The sequence below is a fragment of the Thermobia domestica genome, chromosome 10 (genome assembly GCF_964235325.1).
Source record: "Thermobia domestica chromosome 10, izTheDome1.hap1.1, whole genome shotgun sequence".
Classification (NCBI taxonomy): Eukaryota; Metazoa; Arthropoda; class Insecta; order Zygentoma; family Lepismatidae; genus Thermobia; species Thermobia domestica.
The window spans coordinates 186,847,882-186,864,257 of NC_137463.1; the positions used below are offsets into that span (position 1 = coordinate 186,847,882).

The following is a 16,376-nucleotide window of genomic DNA, read 5'->3' on the forward strand; positions in this document are numbered from 1 at the left end:
CGCAGTGAGGGTAAAAATGTAATATTTAGATGAAACTTGGTACGATACCCACGATGTTTCAAGAAAGGGTTGAGATGATGGTTCGTGCGCTTGTACCCTAAATTCTCCCGTATCTAGGGGCAAAAGACTAATGGTATTGCATGCCGGCAGTGATGACGGGTGTGTAAAAAACTGTTTGTTTTTGTCAGCGAAAAATATTGGCGATGCAATGGCTGACAGTCACGACGACATGAATTCCGCGGTATTCGAGAAATGGTTCTCAAAGACCCTTATGGCTAATTTGCCAAGAAATGAAAAGTGTGTGATTGTTTTAGACAATGCTGCATATCACTCACGCCTAAAACTGAAGACGCCGACCGTGTCAATGAATGTAAAAGACATTGTTCATTATATGCATGTCAACAATATCCCAGTACCCGACCCTCTCCCGATAAAGGCGGTCCTTTTGGATAAAATTAAACAGGCGAATATAAGTAAATCCTATGTGATCGATAATATCGCGCGCGACTATGGTCATTACATTTTAAGACTTCCACCTTAGCATTGCTGTTTTAACCCGATCGAATTGATTTGGTCAAAGCTCAAGAGAGACGTCAGGAAGAAAAATGAAACACCCTCATTAAGTGCAAGTGTTTGCAAAGTGTTAAGAGAGAGTGTTGAATTGATAAGCCCAAATGTGTGGAAGGTGCAGGTGCGGACTTTTCTCACTTTCTGCTGATAGCGGCATTCTTCACCAGTGCTGGTGTGGGTGTGATAAGACAGTTAGTCACAACTAGAGAAAAGAAAGGAGCTTGAGAACCTTGACTGGACTAACCATTCATTCTACTTTATTTTACGTCACAACAACCAATTTCCAGTTAAATTTGTGAACAAAACACTGACTAGAGTATGACATCATTCCTTAATACTTTGACCCCCTTCTGCTCAAAAACACAAAACGCGCTTTGTTGTGTGTTATGGTATACTAAAGGAGTATCTGTTCCCAAAATTTCAGATTCTTTTTATCCAGGCCCATTGGAGATATTGGACAGTAAAATATACCAAATTGGCATAATTTTCCAAATTTACGATTTTTTCAGGCCTTTGGGACCAGCTACAGGTCTGCAAATTTTTGATTATAAATTTATGACCCCGGACTACTTGTACACACAAATTCAGACCTCTACATCAATTGCTTCCTCTTCCCAAACATGTTTTCAAAGTCCAAAAATGTTGCTAATACAGGCCTTGATTTCACCCCTTTCAAGTTTTAGGCAAAAATGTTAAGAGATCAAAGTTTTAGCAATGCACAAGTCGGAGACGTCCAGTAATTTTCAATTTGGAAGGACAAATACACGCTGAGATATTCAAAACAAAGTAAACGACTGAAATCGAGAAAATGCAAAATGGCGGCAGCCGCTGCGTCACAATGCGATGTTGTTAAAAAAGAAAAATAATTAATTGTGGTTTTGAAGTACTCTTATATCGACTTAACATTTCTGAAAAAAAAAAACAGATTTGTTTAAAAACGGTCGAGCGGCAATTTTCCTTTTTTCTCGATCACTTAGCATGGATTAACCCGGAGGTGGTATACAAATCGGAGGTGTTAGAAAACAACCATTTTCGATGTTTACGTTGATTATTATATAGCAAAAGCAGTAATAGATTGTGAGAACTAGTTTCCTACTACTGATTAAGCGTCCCAAGAATATATTTCATCTCCATCCTGTCAGTGATCATATGGATATTTCTGGTAATCAAGCGAGTCCTATGATACGCGTACAGAAGTTATTCCCTGATAACGAAGCAATCTTCCAAAATCATAACGTGTCAAATATTCAGGCGTAGTTTGAGAAACATTCGGTAACATCTTGCTTGCCTGGGCCAACGAAACAAGTCTTCAAACTTAGGAACTCTAGTGACTGAGTTAGCAGACTTATCACACTAGTGTACCTAGGTATTAAGCATGAACTAATACTCCTCGCGCATCACTAGAGAAACTATGTCAATTGTGTGTGTGTGAGTTGTATCACATGTGTCCACTTCACACTGTCGATTTCACTGGCATGGAAGGGTTCATTCGGACATAAAATATCGTGTGATGAACATTCTGTACTAAAAAATAGATTCCACGTTATGAGTAATAGTTAAGATTTGGAAAAAGAAAACAAAACCAGTAACAAATGTATTGCACTTGACTCTAACCTATGTATCAGTGAGTCTCGCAAATGGATTCAGTGGTTCTATGTTAACTTAAAAATTGGCTACTTTTAGAGTTTCTTTTTAAAAAATCCCTCTTGAAAGTGTATTTTTATATTCGAGAAAAAATTATGTGTTACATATGTTGATTTCTCGTTTTAACTCGATGTTACTTTCCGTATCTGTCTCCTATATATCCTTTGAGAAGAACTTATTTGCTAATACCATTAATCTTTCCTCTCTGTTCGTAGTTAGCAAGACAGCAAAGAAACACAAGTATTTGCCCGCGTTGCCTTCTGGCCAGGAGTCAAATCATGTGGGACCCACCGACCCAAATTGTAGTGCTTTCCAAGTTGATGGAGGTGCTGTCGAATGGTTTCTCCACTCATACTAAATTGTAGTCCCAGTTCCTCACATGTCTGGACACTGTTCGCCACAATTGCTGCCTGAAGATCTTCATTTTGTACATATGTTAGTTTTCCGGCACGTGGTGCGTCTTCGAGTGTTTCGCCACCGTCGTTAAACTTGTTAAACCACCGCTGCACTGTCCGTGTAGTCACGACACCCTCGCCAAATGCTTGGCATATCTTCCGGCCCGCTGCAGCGGCGTTTGATCTCAGTTTGATCTCGTACAGCATACACGCCCTTATGACGCTCTGTGGAGGTTCCATGTTCACTCTGTCCATACGCAAGTTCACGGTATAACTGAACTTCCACAACCAGGTAGTATGCTGGATATATCTACGCCAACAACTGCCCTTCGCCTTATCTCCATTCGCATTGAAGTCACGGTGTGAGGGCCAATTGAACACGGACTTGGATATCAGTAGTAGAAGATTTGGTGTACTGAACTATTTATTTTTCAACAACAATTTATTTCAACTACTATGTTTACTTACTTCGGTTATGTGTAGTTTTCGAATTACGTAAATAAAGAACACTGATCGCAAAAAGAAGAAAAAGAAAGAAAAAGTAACTCATTATTTGAAAAATATGATTGCTATTCAGACTTGCAATTTTCTCATGCAAATTTTCGAAGGTCAATGTACTGTAAATTCACTGCGCCATGTTGGCAAATCTTGATACCTCACCCCTCCCACACAGAAGGACCAAGCATAAACTATTTTTTAACAGACGGATTCTGAAAATAGAATTGTCCTTCTTGCCTTTCTTTACCTCGTCCCGTTCTATACAGAATTTTCTTGTGGTACGCGGGCTGTAGCTTATTTATTTGCTCTTAGGAAAAAAAGAAAAAAAAAAGGAACAACTTCTTGCAATTTTCCTGGTGTTTATTCATCTCTCTCTCTTTTGCTGCACATACAAAATTGATGAATGAATAATAAAATAATTTACTGTACAAAATATCTGTGATTGTAATGTCCTTAATAAGTGCAAAATTCCCAACACTATCAGATATGAATGAACCGATATATGTGAATCATAAAACCATATTTAAATACATTCAATACCCAACACGACAACACACACTCTCTCTCTCTCTCTCTCTCTCACACACACACAGAGAGAGAGAGAGAGAGAGAGAGAGAAAGAGAAACAAATTAAAACATGATCGTCATTTTTAACGCAGATGGGACTATAACTGTGCTCGAAATAATTAGGATGTGTTAGAAAGTATGTTACTGCAAGCATAGAACTCATTTCTATGTAAAAGCACAAAAAATGGGGAGTAAATCGAAATAAAAATACATGTAACTTCATTGAGAAGTTGGTAGCTACAGGCGAACAAGCGCAACCCAATTAACGACATGAGGAGAACAAAACACCCGCATCAACAGCAGCAGTATACCAGACCGTGTTGACAACCAAAGAACATATCTTCCCTCTTCATGCTTAGTTTCGTGAACACATTTCAAACACACGCCTGCCCTTCCTTTCCTTCGCAACGCCACTATCACAAAATATACATACACACAGCAGTATGAGCACGCTTTTCATGTAGTCCAGTCTCCCAGCTCTAATTACTAAAACGTCCATTATGGGAGAAGGTTTTCCGCTATCATCATACACGAAAAACAAGTAAGCGTAGAAGCAGAATGTGATGATGTACTCATTTTCTTGGAGAAAAATTAACCCAGAAATGGGGATGTTAAAATGCTCTATCACGACTTGCTACACGCTTAAATGAGTTCACTGAACTTCACATTTTCCAAGATAACACCGATTTATTATGCACTTGGATCAATTTGTTTTACAAGATTACTGCGAGAGATGATAAAGAAATTTAATTTTTCCTATCATTATTTTTTCTACATCCATATTATTTACGCTGAAATTAACTGCTACTTTCTCTTTTGTAACGCAGTCTCCATTTTCCATAATAAGTAGGCGTGATAGTAAGAAAAAAAAGGTTCATTACACTTAGATCATTTAAGAGTTACACAAAGACAACTATACAAAAAGCGTAACTAATAATAATCTTTCTTTAAAAATAATAATTTTATAAAATGTACTAAAAATGAGACGAATTAAGACATATTGCTGTGATTCAGTAAGACAGTGAATCCGTTAATATAATGCAATGAAAAGCAGAAGTATTAATTACATAAAGACGACGTAATGCACCAGCAAGGGCATGTGTGGATAAGTATAGTGAAATGGCCCCAGACGAATCTTGAAACACCAAGTGGGTGGTATGTAGGTACCCATAAGATACATTAATCCAGCGTTTCCCAACCGGTGTGCCGCGAATGGGTGGCTCGTGTGCCGCGAGAAAATCGAAACAAAATTATTAATTCTATAGCAATCAAATTGCAAGACATGGAGAAAAAGGTATACTTGTATTTCACATTACTACTATGAATCTAAAATTTAAAGTTTCATACTGTGTTACTTTTCTGTAGAATATTTTTAATTTTCTGTAGAACATTTTTCTGTAATTTCTAATTTTGAAAAAAAGTATTATCATTGTTATGACCATTATTGCTTCTTTATTGTTGCAGACTATTTCATAACTTGAAATTTTAAAATATTATTCAATCCTTCCGGGAAAGTAAACATGCATACGAATTACCTACATGTTATGTTTTAAAAGTAAAAGAGATTCGTTTGTTCTTTCGTTATTTAGTGATCCTCCTTAATGAGAGGTTGGATACAGATACGAACTATATACTTCGACAGCAAAATTGATGAAGATAGGCAGTGGGTACTTAGTAAAATATGTAATAAGTGTGCTTGGCATTTCCGGTCGTGGTTGAATAACAAACGTCAAGGTAAAATATCATTTGGTGTTCCGAAGATATGGCGTGAGCCAGCCGACCACGTAAGTGACTGCTACTTCTGTGCTGTATACATTCAAGGCATGAAAGGGAAGGGGGAAAAATCCTGACAATATTTCGATTGTAATAAGACCTGTCAAGCACGGTGATAATGTTCCAATTCCTGTACCTCCAGCAACATGGTCTCTGGAAGAGGAGAAAACAAACGTAGATTCTTCAGAATCGGAGAGCTCAGAGTCAGATTTTGAATTTGAAGAGAGAAACAACCCACATTTTGTACCACAAAGTGATTTAAATGACCTTGTTCGAGATTTGAAACTAACCTAGTGCCAGGCTGAAATTCTTGGATTCAGACTTAAACAATGGAATTTATTTGACGTAAGTGCCACCATTTGTTCATACAGGAAACGACATGCACCATTCAGAGTTTTTTTTTTTTTTCAACAGGAAGATACACATTGTGTTTGTCAATGGTTTGTTTGCTGCTCTTGGTACGACACATGTGGAGACCTTTTATAGACTTCTGAAAGAGCAGTCTTAAGACAGTTTTAATACATAATGGCAATATCCTCCCAACTGTACCAATTGCTTATGACACACAGGTGAAAGAAACGTATGATATAATGAAACTTGTATTAGAAAAAGTTCAGTACAATGTTCTTAAGTGGCACATTGTTGCTGATTTCAAAGTTATAGCATACTTACAGGACTATACAATAGATACACGAAACATTGCTGTTTCTTATGCGAATGGGACTCTCGAGCCCGAGATAGTCACTAGAAAGAATGACCACGACGCAGTACAATGCAAATAGGTGTTAAGAATGTTGTATTCTTCTCTACTTAAATCTGAAGACATATATCTCCCTCCACTCCATATAAACTTGGCCTTATGAAATATTTTGTGGTTGGAACGGATGAGAGTGGAGCTGGATTTTAGTATTTGACACTAAATTTCCGAATCTCAGCGCTAACAAAGTGAAGGCTGGTGTGTTTGTCGACACCCAGATAAGAGATCTAATGCGGGACCATAACTTTGATGCAGCGCTTAACCCTCTTGAGCTGCAGTGTTTGGTATCATTCAAGAGTTTGTGTTCCGGTTTCTTAGGTAAGACAAAGGATGAGAACTACAAAAACACTCGTGGACAACTTGTTGAATAATTATGGAAAGCATGCATACAATATGTCGCTGAAAATTCACTTTCTACACAGTCATCTAGACTTCTTTCCACCAAATCTCGGCGACGTAAGTGATGAGCATGGCGAAAAGTTTCACCAAACAATAGCAACAATGGAAAGACGTTACAAAAGTGGATGGAAACCGAATATGCTTGCGGACTATTGTTGGGGATTGGTTAGGGACACCGAAGACACCCACAGGAAGAAGGTCAAACGCAGCGAATCATATGTAGTGTTCTTTGGTCACACACACACACACACACACACACACATATATATATATATATATATATATATATATATATATATATATATATATATATATATATATATATATATATATATTTCTGTATCACAATATATTCCCAGCGGGAGCTCAAGTGGTTCGGATTCCACATTAATCAGTAGGTCCACGTTTCATATAGCCTCGCTTACTTATTTCGTCACTTTTCCTTCCATTGTTCTGCTAAAGTAAGGAACTTTAATATGAAAGGATACCCTGAAGCTTTAAATACGGCTCAGAGAGGAAAACCGATATATGACGTCACGATCAAAACGCTTGTTTCTGTTGCCGAGACGTAAGCAGCGCATTTTTGCATTGTTTGAAGCTTTGTATCTCCGTCACTAAGAAATATTTTTCTGAGATTTTTGATACATGTTATCAGTGTTGAATTCAGACTTCTGTACAATGGGAGGCAATAAAAAATTAGGGGGGGCTCTGTTGTATATTGCAATAGACAGTGATGCAACTAGGCTAGTTGTCGCCCGGGCCAAGAACTCGCCTTAGCGTCCCCCCCTCCTTAAGCAACCTAACCAAAACGCTCCCCGACTACACCTGAAATTGACATCACATAGTAATTCTTCTATTCCATTTTTTCTTCAAGTGGTAAAGCTTAATTTCAAAATTGCAGTACATAATTTAATTTTTAGTACAAGATAAAACACCGAACTAATTAGTATTTGGTTGCCAAATAATGTAACAAGGTACTTTCGCGAAGTGTCTCTTCGGGATTCGTGTAAAATTGATTCAAATGCAAAGTTCTCCACGGCCCAACACGTATTGTAATAATTTTAGCGGCCCATACCGGTAATTTGCATATTTATCGGCCGTCATATATCCAGAATTCAATCGTACACTACTATAACGCTTGGGCACAAAATTGCTTTTAGTTTCTTTAGATGTAACTGGACATGAATGTGGACATATGTAAAACAAATTTGATCAAGTACTGCTTCTCTGACATATGTTACCCACTCCGGCTGCCATTTTCCATTCGTCATATTGGATTCGACTTTTGGATTTTTAATGGGAATAGGTGCAAGTGATACATCAAATTCATATGCAATTTTCTCGGAAATTCATTGGTGTAATTAGTTTTACAGTAGCTTGTACCATTTGCAAGGTATTGAAAGTTAAATGTCAGGCACTTCACGAATATTGAACCAAAAGGAAAGTTGGCAGGGCCCCGTGTGTATATGTAATCTTTTACGTGATTTATCGTTGACGAAATATTCTCTAGACGTATATATATATATATATATATATATATATATATATTACAGACACACAGACGTCAATATGTACATGGTAGGTCTTCACCCAAATCTGGTTGTATCTAGATTTACATTAGGCATTGTGACCGTAATATAATACTTTCTTGTTATAGTATAACATGGAAGTTATAACAATCACTCACAGAAATGTACTAAGATTTAGACACCAATGATGTAAAGAGTTTGTTTATACCTACAGCATTCTTCCAGTTAGAAATTGTTTTGATTTGTCAACATCAAAAACGTATGCGTAACTGATATTACTCTGCAATGTCTATTCGCGAAGTGCCTGGAAGCATTTAACATGAAAAACCTTCCAAACGTTACAAAATACGGAAAAATTCACTACACCAGTTGATTTCCAAGAAAATTATACATAAATTTGATGTATCACTTACACCTATTCCCATTTGAAAAACTGAAATTGAATTCAATATGGCGGATCCAAGATCGCGGCCGGCGTAGGTGATATGTGTCAAAGAAGCAGTAATTGATCCATATATATATATATATATATATATATATATATATATATATATATATATATATATATATATATTTTACGTATGTCCACATGCATGTCCAATTACATCTAAAGAAACTAAAAGCAATTTTGTGCCAAAGCGTTATAGTAATGTACGATTGAATTCCGATATAGACGGCCCATACATATGCAAATTACCGATATGGGCCGCTAAAATTAGTACAATACGCATTGGGCCATAGAGACTTTGCATTTGAATTAATTTTACAAAAATCACATGGGGACACTTAGCGAATGGATCTTGTAAGAGTAGCATGCTTGACTTATTCTTATCATAATATCTGCAAAACACATACTGTTGGAATTATATGTGTGGAATTATTGGAATGTGCATATGTGTAGATTCAATCAACCGTCTGTTGCTTTAGAATAGAATGTTTACTTATGACAAACAGTCAAGCTGTCTCGAGTATTATACTCGAACATTCTGCAAATCTCTTAAATCGATGTAAGTGAAAACGTGAAAAGCTGGAAGTAAAATTTAACTTTGCGGGCTGTTTTGGCTGCAAAGGTTTTTACAATCTTCTCAAAAGATAGGTTTGGAGCTAATTTATGCTCTATGGACATGATGATACGGTTGGTGAATCCTTGTTGTCCTATTAAGCTTCTGAGGTAGTTTTTTTTTATGATATTTAGTTTGCTAAAACTCTTTCCTCGCCTTATAGTGAAAATAAATATTTACCCAGTTTTGAGCCCCCAATCCGGCACCCGGGCACAAGCCCCGTTTGTCCCTCCTTAGTTATGTCACCGGCAATAGAGCAGCAGGAATCTGTCGCAACAAAACTAGTGACTTATTATCTGGTTAGTTGCTATAATCAACATATTACCATTTTCTCAAACTAATGTTGTAAACCGTTTGTGTGCGTCTGTATCTAATTTCCAAGTTTTTAACTTCGACATTGTACGAGTGGGCGAAAGAAGAGACTTATTTTCTTTAAAAACACAAAAATCTTTGCTTTTAAGACTTTTATTTCCGAAAAAATTAAACAGAAAAAGTAAATATTTCAATACATGTGTATGGATATTCCAGAGAGGGGGCGCATATATATTCTAGAGGGGGTTCAGCCCCCTTGAACATGCCTGAATTCAACACTGCATGTTATATTAAAGACAGTCCTACACGATATCATTAAATTAGAACTTTTGATCAGAAAGGAACTGACCCTTTTCTGACACAAAAAAGCGACTTAGCTGAGCTTCAACTTTGGCAAATATAAAGGCGGACGAGAGTCTTAACGAATAACTAAATGTGCTTAATTTACTCTTTCAGATCAATTTTGCATCTCAAATAAAACACGCAGTGTTAAACACAGATGATTTTTTTCATTCTTTAAAGAGGGAATAAGTACATATGTGGTTATTCTCAATCAAATCGAGACTCCTGTCTTTTGCTGGTTTCGATACAAGAACTAAACGAAATGGTTACTTAATATTTGCAGTTAAGATTTACAATGGACGAGAAATAAAATTAAGATGAAAAATATGTATATCTATATGTGTAGGTTTCAGGAAAAACAGCTTGAATATCTCTCAATATTTCCAATGTATTATTTTTCAGTAGAACGCAACCACACGCCGCAAAAGATTAGTAAGTTCAATAAACTTCAAACCTTCTATTTGGAAGATACGAGTGCTATAGAATAAGTTTGTTCCTTTGACATTTTCACTCTCTCCAGTTTCAACTCTCTTCAGACGAAGTTTCCAACAGAACAAAAGAGCAAGGAGACTTACCTTCTCCAATTCTGTGTCTGTATACTGTTGATTTTCTCTCCATTCGCAAGCACAGAAGGGCTTTTCTTCACCCACAACCAAGTCATCAGTAAACACTACGCGTCCTCTACACGTCACTTGAAGAGAGGAGGGCGTCACCATAGGAATGCTGCGGATCTTAGAAGGTTTATCTGAAATGATAAAATATTATCTTTACTGAAATGCGCCACTACACACGACAAGAAGCAAAGCAGGAATACTTTAGAATATTTATATCTCACAAACAGCTTGGAATATTACACGAATTACACAAACAGTATATACATTATCCAGTGCTGGAGTAATGTACAGAGATAACTTACCAATACACACATGTCGTTATCGTTCTGTTGTTTCGAGTTTGTCATGAATGCAGATATGAATTGAACTAAACATACAGGGTGTCTCAAACGTCCACTGACATAGGGTAACTCTGTTATTATCAGAGTTACAACAAAATGTAATCTAAAGTGAAGGAATTTTTTGAATCGGACGAGCCATTTGGGCTGTACACTCTTTATGCGCCCAATATTAAATGAAGATGCAACGTTGCCATTTACTGGGAAGTAGATACATTTTGTAAGAATGTGGTGAATGGGGACTAGCCATCGACACGTTAGCGTAAAAGACAGTAACTTCATTCACTTAAGTTGTGGGTCCACGTAAACGGCAACGTTACATTTTCATTTAATATTGGGAGCATAAAGAGTGTACAGCCCAAACGGCTCGTCCATTTTTTTAAGTACTTCATTTTAGATTGAAAACATCATGTTTGGAGACGGTTTCTTCTCTTACATTTTGTTGTAACTCTGATAATAACAGTTACCCTATGTCAGGGGACTTTTGAAACACCCTGTACGTATATGGAAGGCGACTAATTTTATAGTTCACCATCTTAACGACCTCATTGGTTCTATAAGGGCGCAGGAAGAAATTAACAGTATAATGATCAAAGAAATAGCACAATAAACAAAAATGCAAAATGCTAACGACGAGTACTGGATGTAGTATAAAGCATTTTGAAAACTTGTCTCCACATTGCAAAGCGAAAGCATTATAATTGTAACATTTATATTTCATTCATTAATTTAATGTTTTGCTTGCTAGTATTGTACTTCTTGGTTGTATTTCTCTACGAAAACTTGGTGTGTTAAAATGTTATATATAAAGATTATTATTTTATTCATTAAAAATTAGATATTACAAACATTTTGTGAGGAGCAAAAAGCAAACAAATGGTAAAATTAAAAGAGCTTTATTCCAGGTTTCCTTGAGCTAAACGGCATATTATATATATATGACATGTAGATTTTAAATCACGATTATGAACACTACCTTGACAAATAAATAGACGATCTCGTGGAAACTCAAATGAAGGCAAACAGCTGACGAATATTACATAAGTTGTTATGAACATGCAGTAGAGCAAGTGGTACCATAGCGCAAGATCGCATAACTGGAGACTAGGAGTATGACAGAAGTGAAAGCACCATCAGTACTATAGTTAGCAACTTTTAACAGGATTATAGTGCAGTCCAAATGGGATGAAGACATGCTTATACACAAGATTGGCTCGACTGCGACCAATGTCACGTCTGAAATGTGCGGTCGTCCGAATCACAAAGACCTAGGAATCCACATTTGTCAATAATAGACCTATCACAGCCGAGGTTGACAGATCAGCACAAGCCGTCTAGCACTATTTGCATGGTTCTGATATGTTCCGATGCGTCCCCACAGAGAGAGAGAGAGAGAGAGAGAGAGAGAGAGAGAGAGAGAGAGAGAGAGAGAGAGAGAGAGAGAGAGAGAGAGAGAAACTCTGTTTCCAAAATCACAAGTGACATAACGGCAATTAGATCGCCGCAATGTACAACAGGTCGCAACACTTTTGGGAACATGCGGGATTCTCTGTTGAAAGCTAATTTTGCCAATTCTAGGACAACAGTCGACAGTGGATGTAGAAGCGATCAACGATTCACAAAAAATCCGCCATCCAACGGTAAAATACGGTGACGTAAGTGTGGTGTGGAATGTAATTTGGAAAGTTTATCGTAGCAACTTCACTTTTTGCAACTGACGAAATACATCGAGATATAACAAGATGGATCTGCGGAACACCACGCAATTTATGAATAACGGGGCACCATATCACAGGACTACAAGCTATAAGAGCCAAAACGGGCTTCAAACTCTGCTTTCCCCAGACAATCCCTGGACACAAATTGTATAGAACATATTCGTCATCTCCTGAAACTAAAATTGGAAAAACATGCAAAGAAATCAACAGTTTCTTGAGGTATTCTGTGACAAATGGAAACATCCATCACAGGAGGTCATCGATAAGCTGGAGTCATCGATGATATGTCATATAGGGTTAAAGCATTTATGCACTGCCGAAAGAGGCTCCACGAAGTACTAATTTGCATAAAAAATGATTCTTCTATCCACAGATGCACAATAGCCACAGGTTCATTCCTCGGGTATCAATTTCCTTATTATTGAGTTTAATGTCCCACCTTTATATACCAAGGCTAAGAGAGACGGTGATGATGCGATGCATGATAATGGAGGAATGATGAAAGTGGGAGGAAACGGGAGAACCCCGAGAACGATATTTGTCCATCAGAAAGTCCACTTGGCGGAAGCTGGGATCCATTTCCTTATGACAAGGCAGTGTTCCAGTACGTATTAAATTTTATACAAGGCTGAATTAAGTTTCTGGATGTTTATACATAAGATTTATCACTGATAAAACAGAGACGGAGTCACAGTCGCAAATGACTAGTCTGAAAAGTTAGGAAAAGCACATTTCATTATTAAACATAATGCACTCACATTGTATTCGGTATTAAACTAAATGTAATTGTGATTTGTCCTCATTCATCAAGTTTGTCAATAATGTAAGCAGACTTTTTTTTAAAAAAAAAAATCTTAATACGAATGCAATGCTATTCTTATTTATCTATGCACTTCTAACTGTCGAAAGATCAGAAGTGCGATAGTGACATGCTGGAATACAGAATGTCTCATAAGTCTGTAAACAGAGGAATCTTGATGTTTTATTATTATTATTTCGTTGCAGGTATCTGTGTGTTTAGGCAAGGATGACTGTATCCCAATCATTTTACTTTATGGTGGACAAAGTCTGAAAGACGAGGATCGGTGGAATGCCCAACATGAAGCCCAAATCTGATGCCTTTCGACTTTCGGTGTAAACTAGGATGTAAACCAGGTGCATCAATACGAATGTATCGTTAAAGTATACTTATAAATCACACAAAGAGACTATTCGACGTGTTCCCCAGGAGTGGGTGATTAGGCTCCGCCAATGCGTGTGACAAACATATGGATCAAATTGTTTAGACAATGATTTTCCCCATGTTTCCAAATTTATGGGATAGCCTATACTATAGAACCTTACTTATTATTTAGTATACATTTGAAGATTAGAATGAGAAGGTTGCCTGTTCAAACTCTCTTTATCCTAATTAAATATTCGATAAAATTTGCTAAGTCTATTATCCTTCATAATAATGCCAACTCTCCACTATAAATTATTATTTTTCTAAACCTGTTTATTTAATAAATTCATATTCAAATTTATGCCCAGCTTTACTTTGTAGATAATATAGCATTGATGCATCACATGTCAGGTAGAAAGCATTGTCTATACACAACGAACATTGAAATTAAAACGATTCGTGCTTCTCGAAACCGAAAAGGCAACGTTTCGTTTATATATTCATTGCTCTAATGACCGTGCTCTCTTTCCTGCACAAACAAAACCATTTAGTTAGCCATTCCGTGAATGTAATGTGAAAAACCAAACGCAACAAATGAAGCACATGACAAGCATCGCTTGCATACTGATGACCAAACAACTGAAATTGCAGAGATCGTGAGTTGAAAGTACAAACACACTTCGGATAGAATTTAAAATGAATTTCAACACCACAGTTATCTACTGATAAAGTTAAAATCATCGATGAACATATTTTATTTTCAAATACTGTTCGTAAAAATTCAGTATCACTTCTTTCGTCGATAGTAATAATCCCCACATATTCATATAAATTTAGAAATTAGCAAGCTAATGCATAAAGAGAAAGTGACTTTGTGTGTGATCGAATCACGGGAAAACGAGCTGAAGGATAATCGAACTGGGTTGTTATCATGTTACTTTGATTAAAATACAGATCTTAAAAGTGATAGCCGGGGATCATCATATATGCGAAATATTAAGTATATCACAACTCTATCAAGTTAGGAAGATGAAACTCGGTGAATCGACACGTGTCCCTGCGTTTTTCAAAATTCGATTCCCGGCGGGAGCTCATGGTTCGGATTCCACGTTAATCAGTAGGTACCGTCTCATATAGCCTCGCTGCTGAAAAGGACGTTAAACTCAAAATCAACTCAACGTTTTTCGAAATTTTAATTTTAATGGAGGTAAGGGGGAAATTTTCTGTAATTTCTTTCCTCACAATGAAAGCGATGTAGGTTTCATTTCTGATCACATCACGGGGAAACATTTTAAAGTTTGAAATGTATTTTGGAACATATCACCTACAGCAAGCAGAAAGGTGCTAAGCGCCACTTTCCTTGATTTCCAACTAAGTGCGTATCCTGACTACCCATTTCATGTTTAATGCTGTGCAGAAAGGAGACAAGTGGCAGGAGACAATATGCAAGGTCTGCAGTGAAAACTAAATTCTAGAAGAAAGAAAGAATCGGGATTAATTAGTGTTTCATTCGTTTTTATACTCTTCTGAGAAATTTACATCTTGGCGCTTAGCGTCTTTCGGCTTTCTGGGGGCGATATCTACATCGAGTTGGATGTTCATCATGTTATTTTACAGCCATTCCATTCTTACAGACGGAACATTCTGGCCTATAATTCTGCGAGACATTTAATAAAAATTGTTGATAGTTGTTAAAATGTACAGTTCCGATAACTCAAGAGTAATCACCAAAGGCATTTTGCAGCTACAGACATATTATTATTAATAACGGAAATACTTCATAACATTTATAATAATCTGTAATTAACCTTATGGACGGGACATTTTTGGATCAAAAGATCCAATATATTTCAGGCAAAAATCTTCTTCTAGGTTTTATATCTCGAGAACTACATATAGTGTAGCCAAACCAAAACTAACAATTTACTCAGTATGATGTGCTTATTCCGTAAAAAATATGAGAACTCGAAATAGGAGCCGTTCCAAACTTTTGTGGCCCCTGATCAAAAAACTAATTCTTGGTCAAGATCGCAATCTTTTGATCCATTTTTTGCATCATTCCTAAAATTCTTGTTTGACACGTTTTGTTACGCATTGAATTTAGCTTAATTTTCTACGAGTTGTAAAATCGTAGTAGATTAGTTGTTTTTTATGATTTGTGGAGCATGTTTTCCTACATGTTGGCCTACGTTTAACTGAAAAAACTAATTTCACTAAATTGTAAAAAAAAAAAAAAAAAAAAGACAAACTAATCTTACGGACGGGACAAAAAATATCTTACGCACGAGACAAAAGAACTGAATGCATAAGGTCTCCTTTAACGCGCTCTTTATTGCATTTACCTTAACTGCTATCCTAAAAGTAAGTAAAACTACACTTAATATTTCCAAAATTAAATTACAGAGTGATATACAAGCGAAACGTCTTACAAAAATAGCGTCACATCATTTACCTGTGATGTTGCACTTGCAGTAACTCTGCAACTTCTAATGACCACTTCTAATGTCCTAATGTCACTCTGCTTAACATGTGCTACAATTCCATCATCCTAACATGTGGTACAATTCCACCATCTTCAGAATCCGAATAATCATCACCAGGGCCCGGATCTTGTTGACAAGTCCACTTTTTTCTGTTATGCATAGGACAAGGCAACTTCAAATAAAAACATTATCCGTCAACTCAAGGTTCTGA

General features: G+C 36.7%; 1 protein-coding gene across 1 annotated transcript in view; it reads right to left on the minus strand.

The window, feature by feature from the left end:
- The window catches only part of LOC145662882 (tyrosine-protein phosphatase non-receptor type 13-like), a 1,067,674-nt gene that overhangs the window by 440,041 nt on the left and 611,257 nt on the right, over positions 1–16,376 (minus strand). Inside the window, exon 3 of the mRNA XM_081728845.1 lies at positions 10,423–10,592. Within this exon, the coding sequence (XP_081584971.1) occupies positions 10,423–10,592 (170 nt within the window). The remainder of the gene's footprint in view (positions 1–10,422; positions 10,593–16,376) is intronic.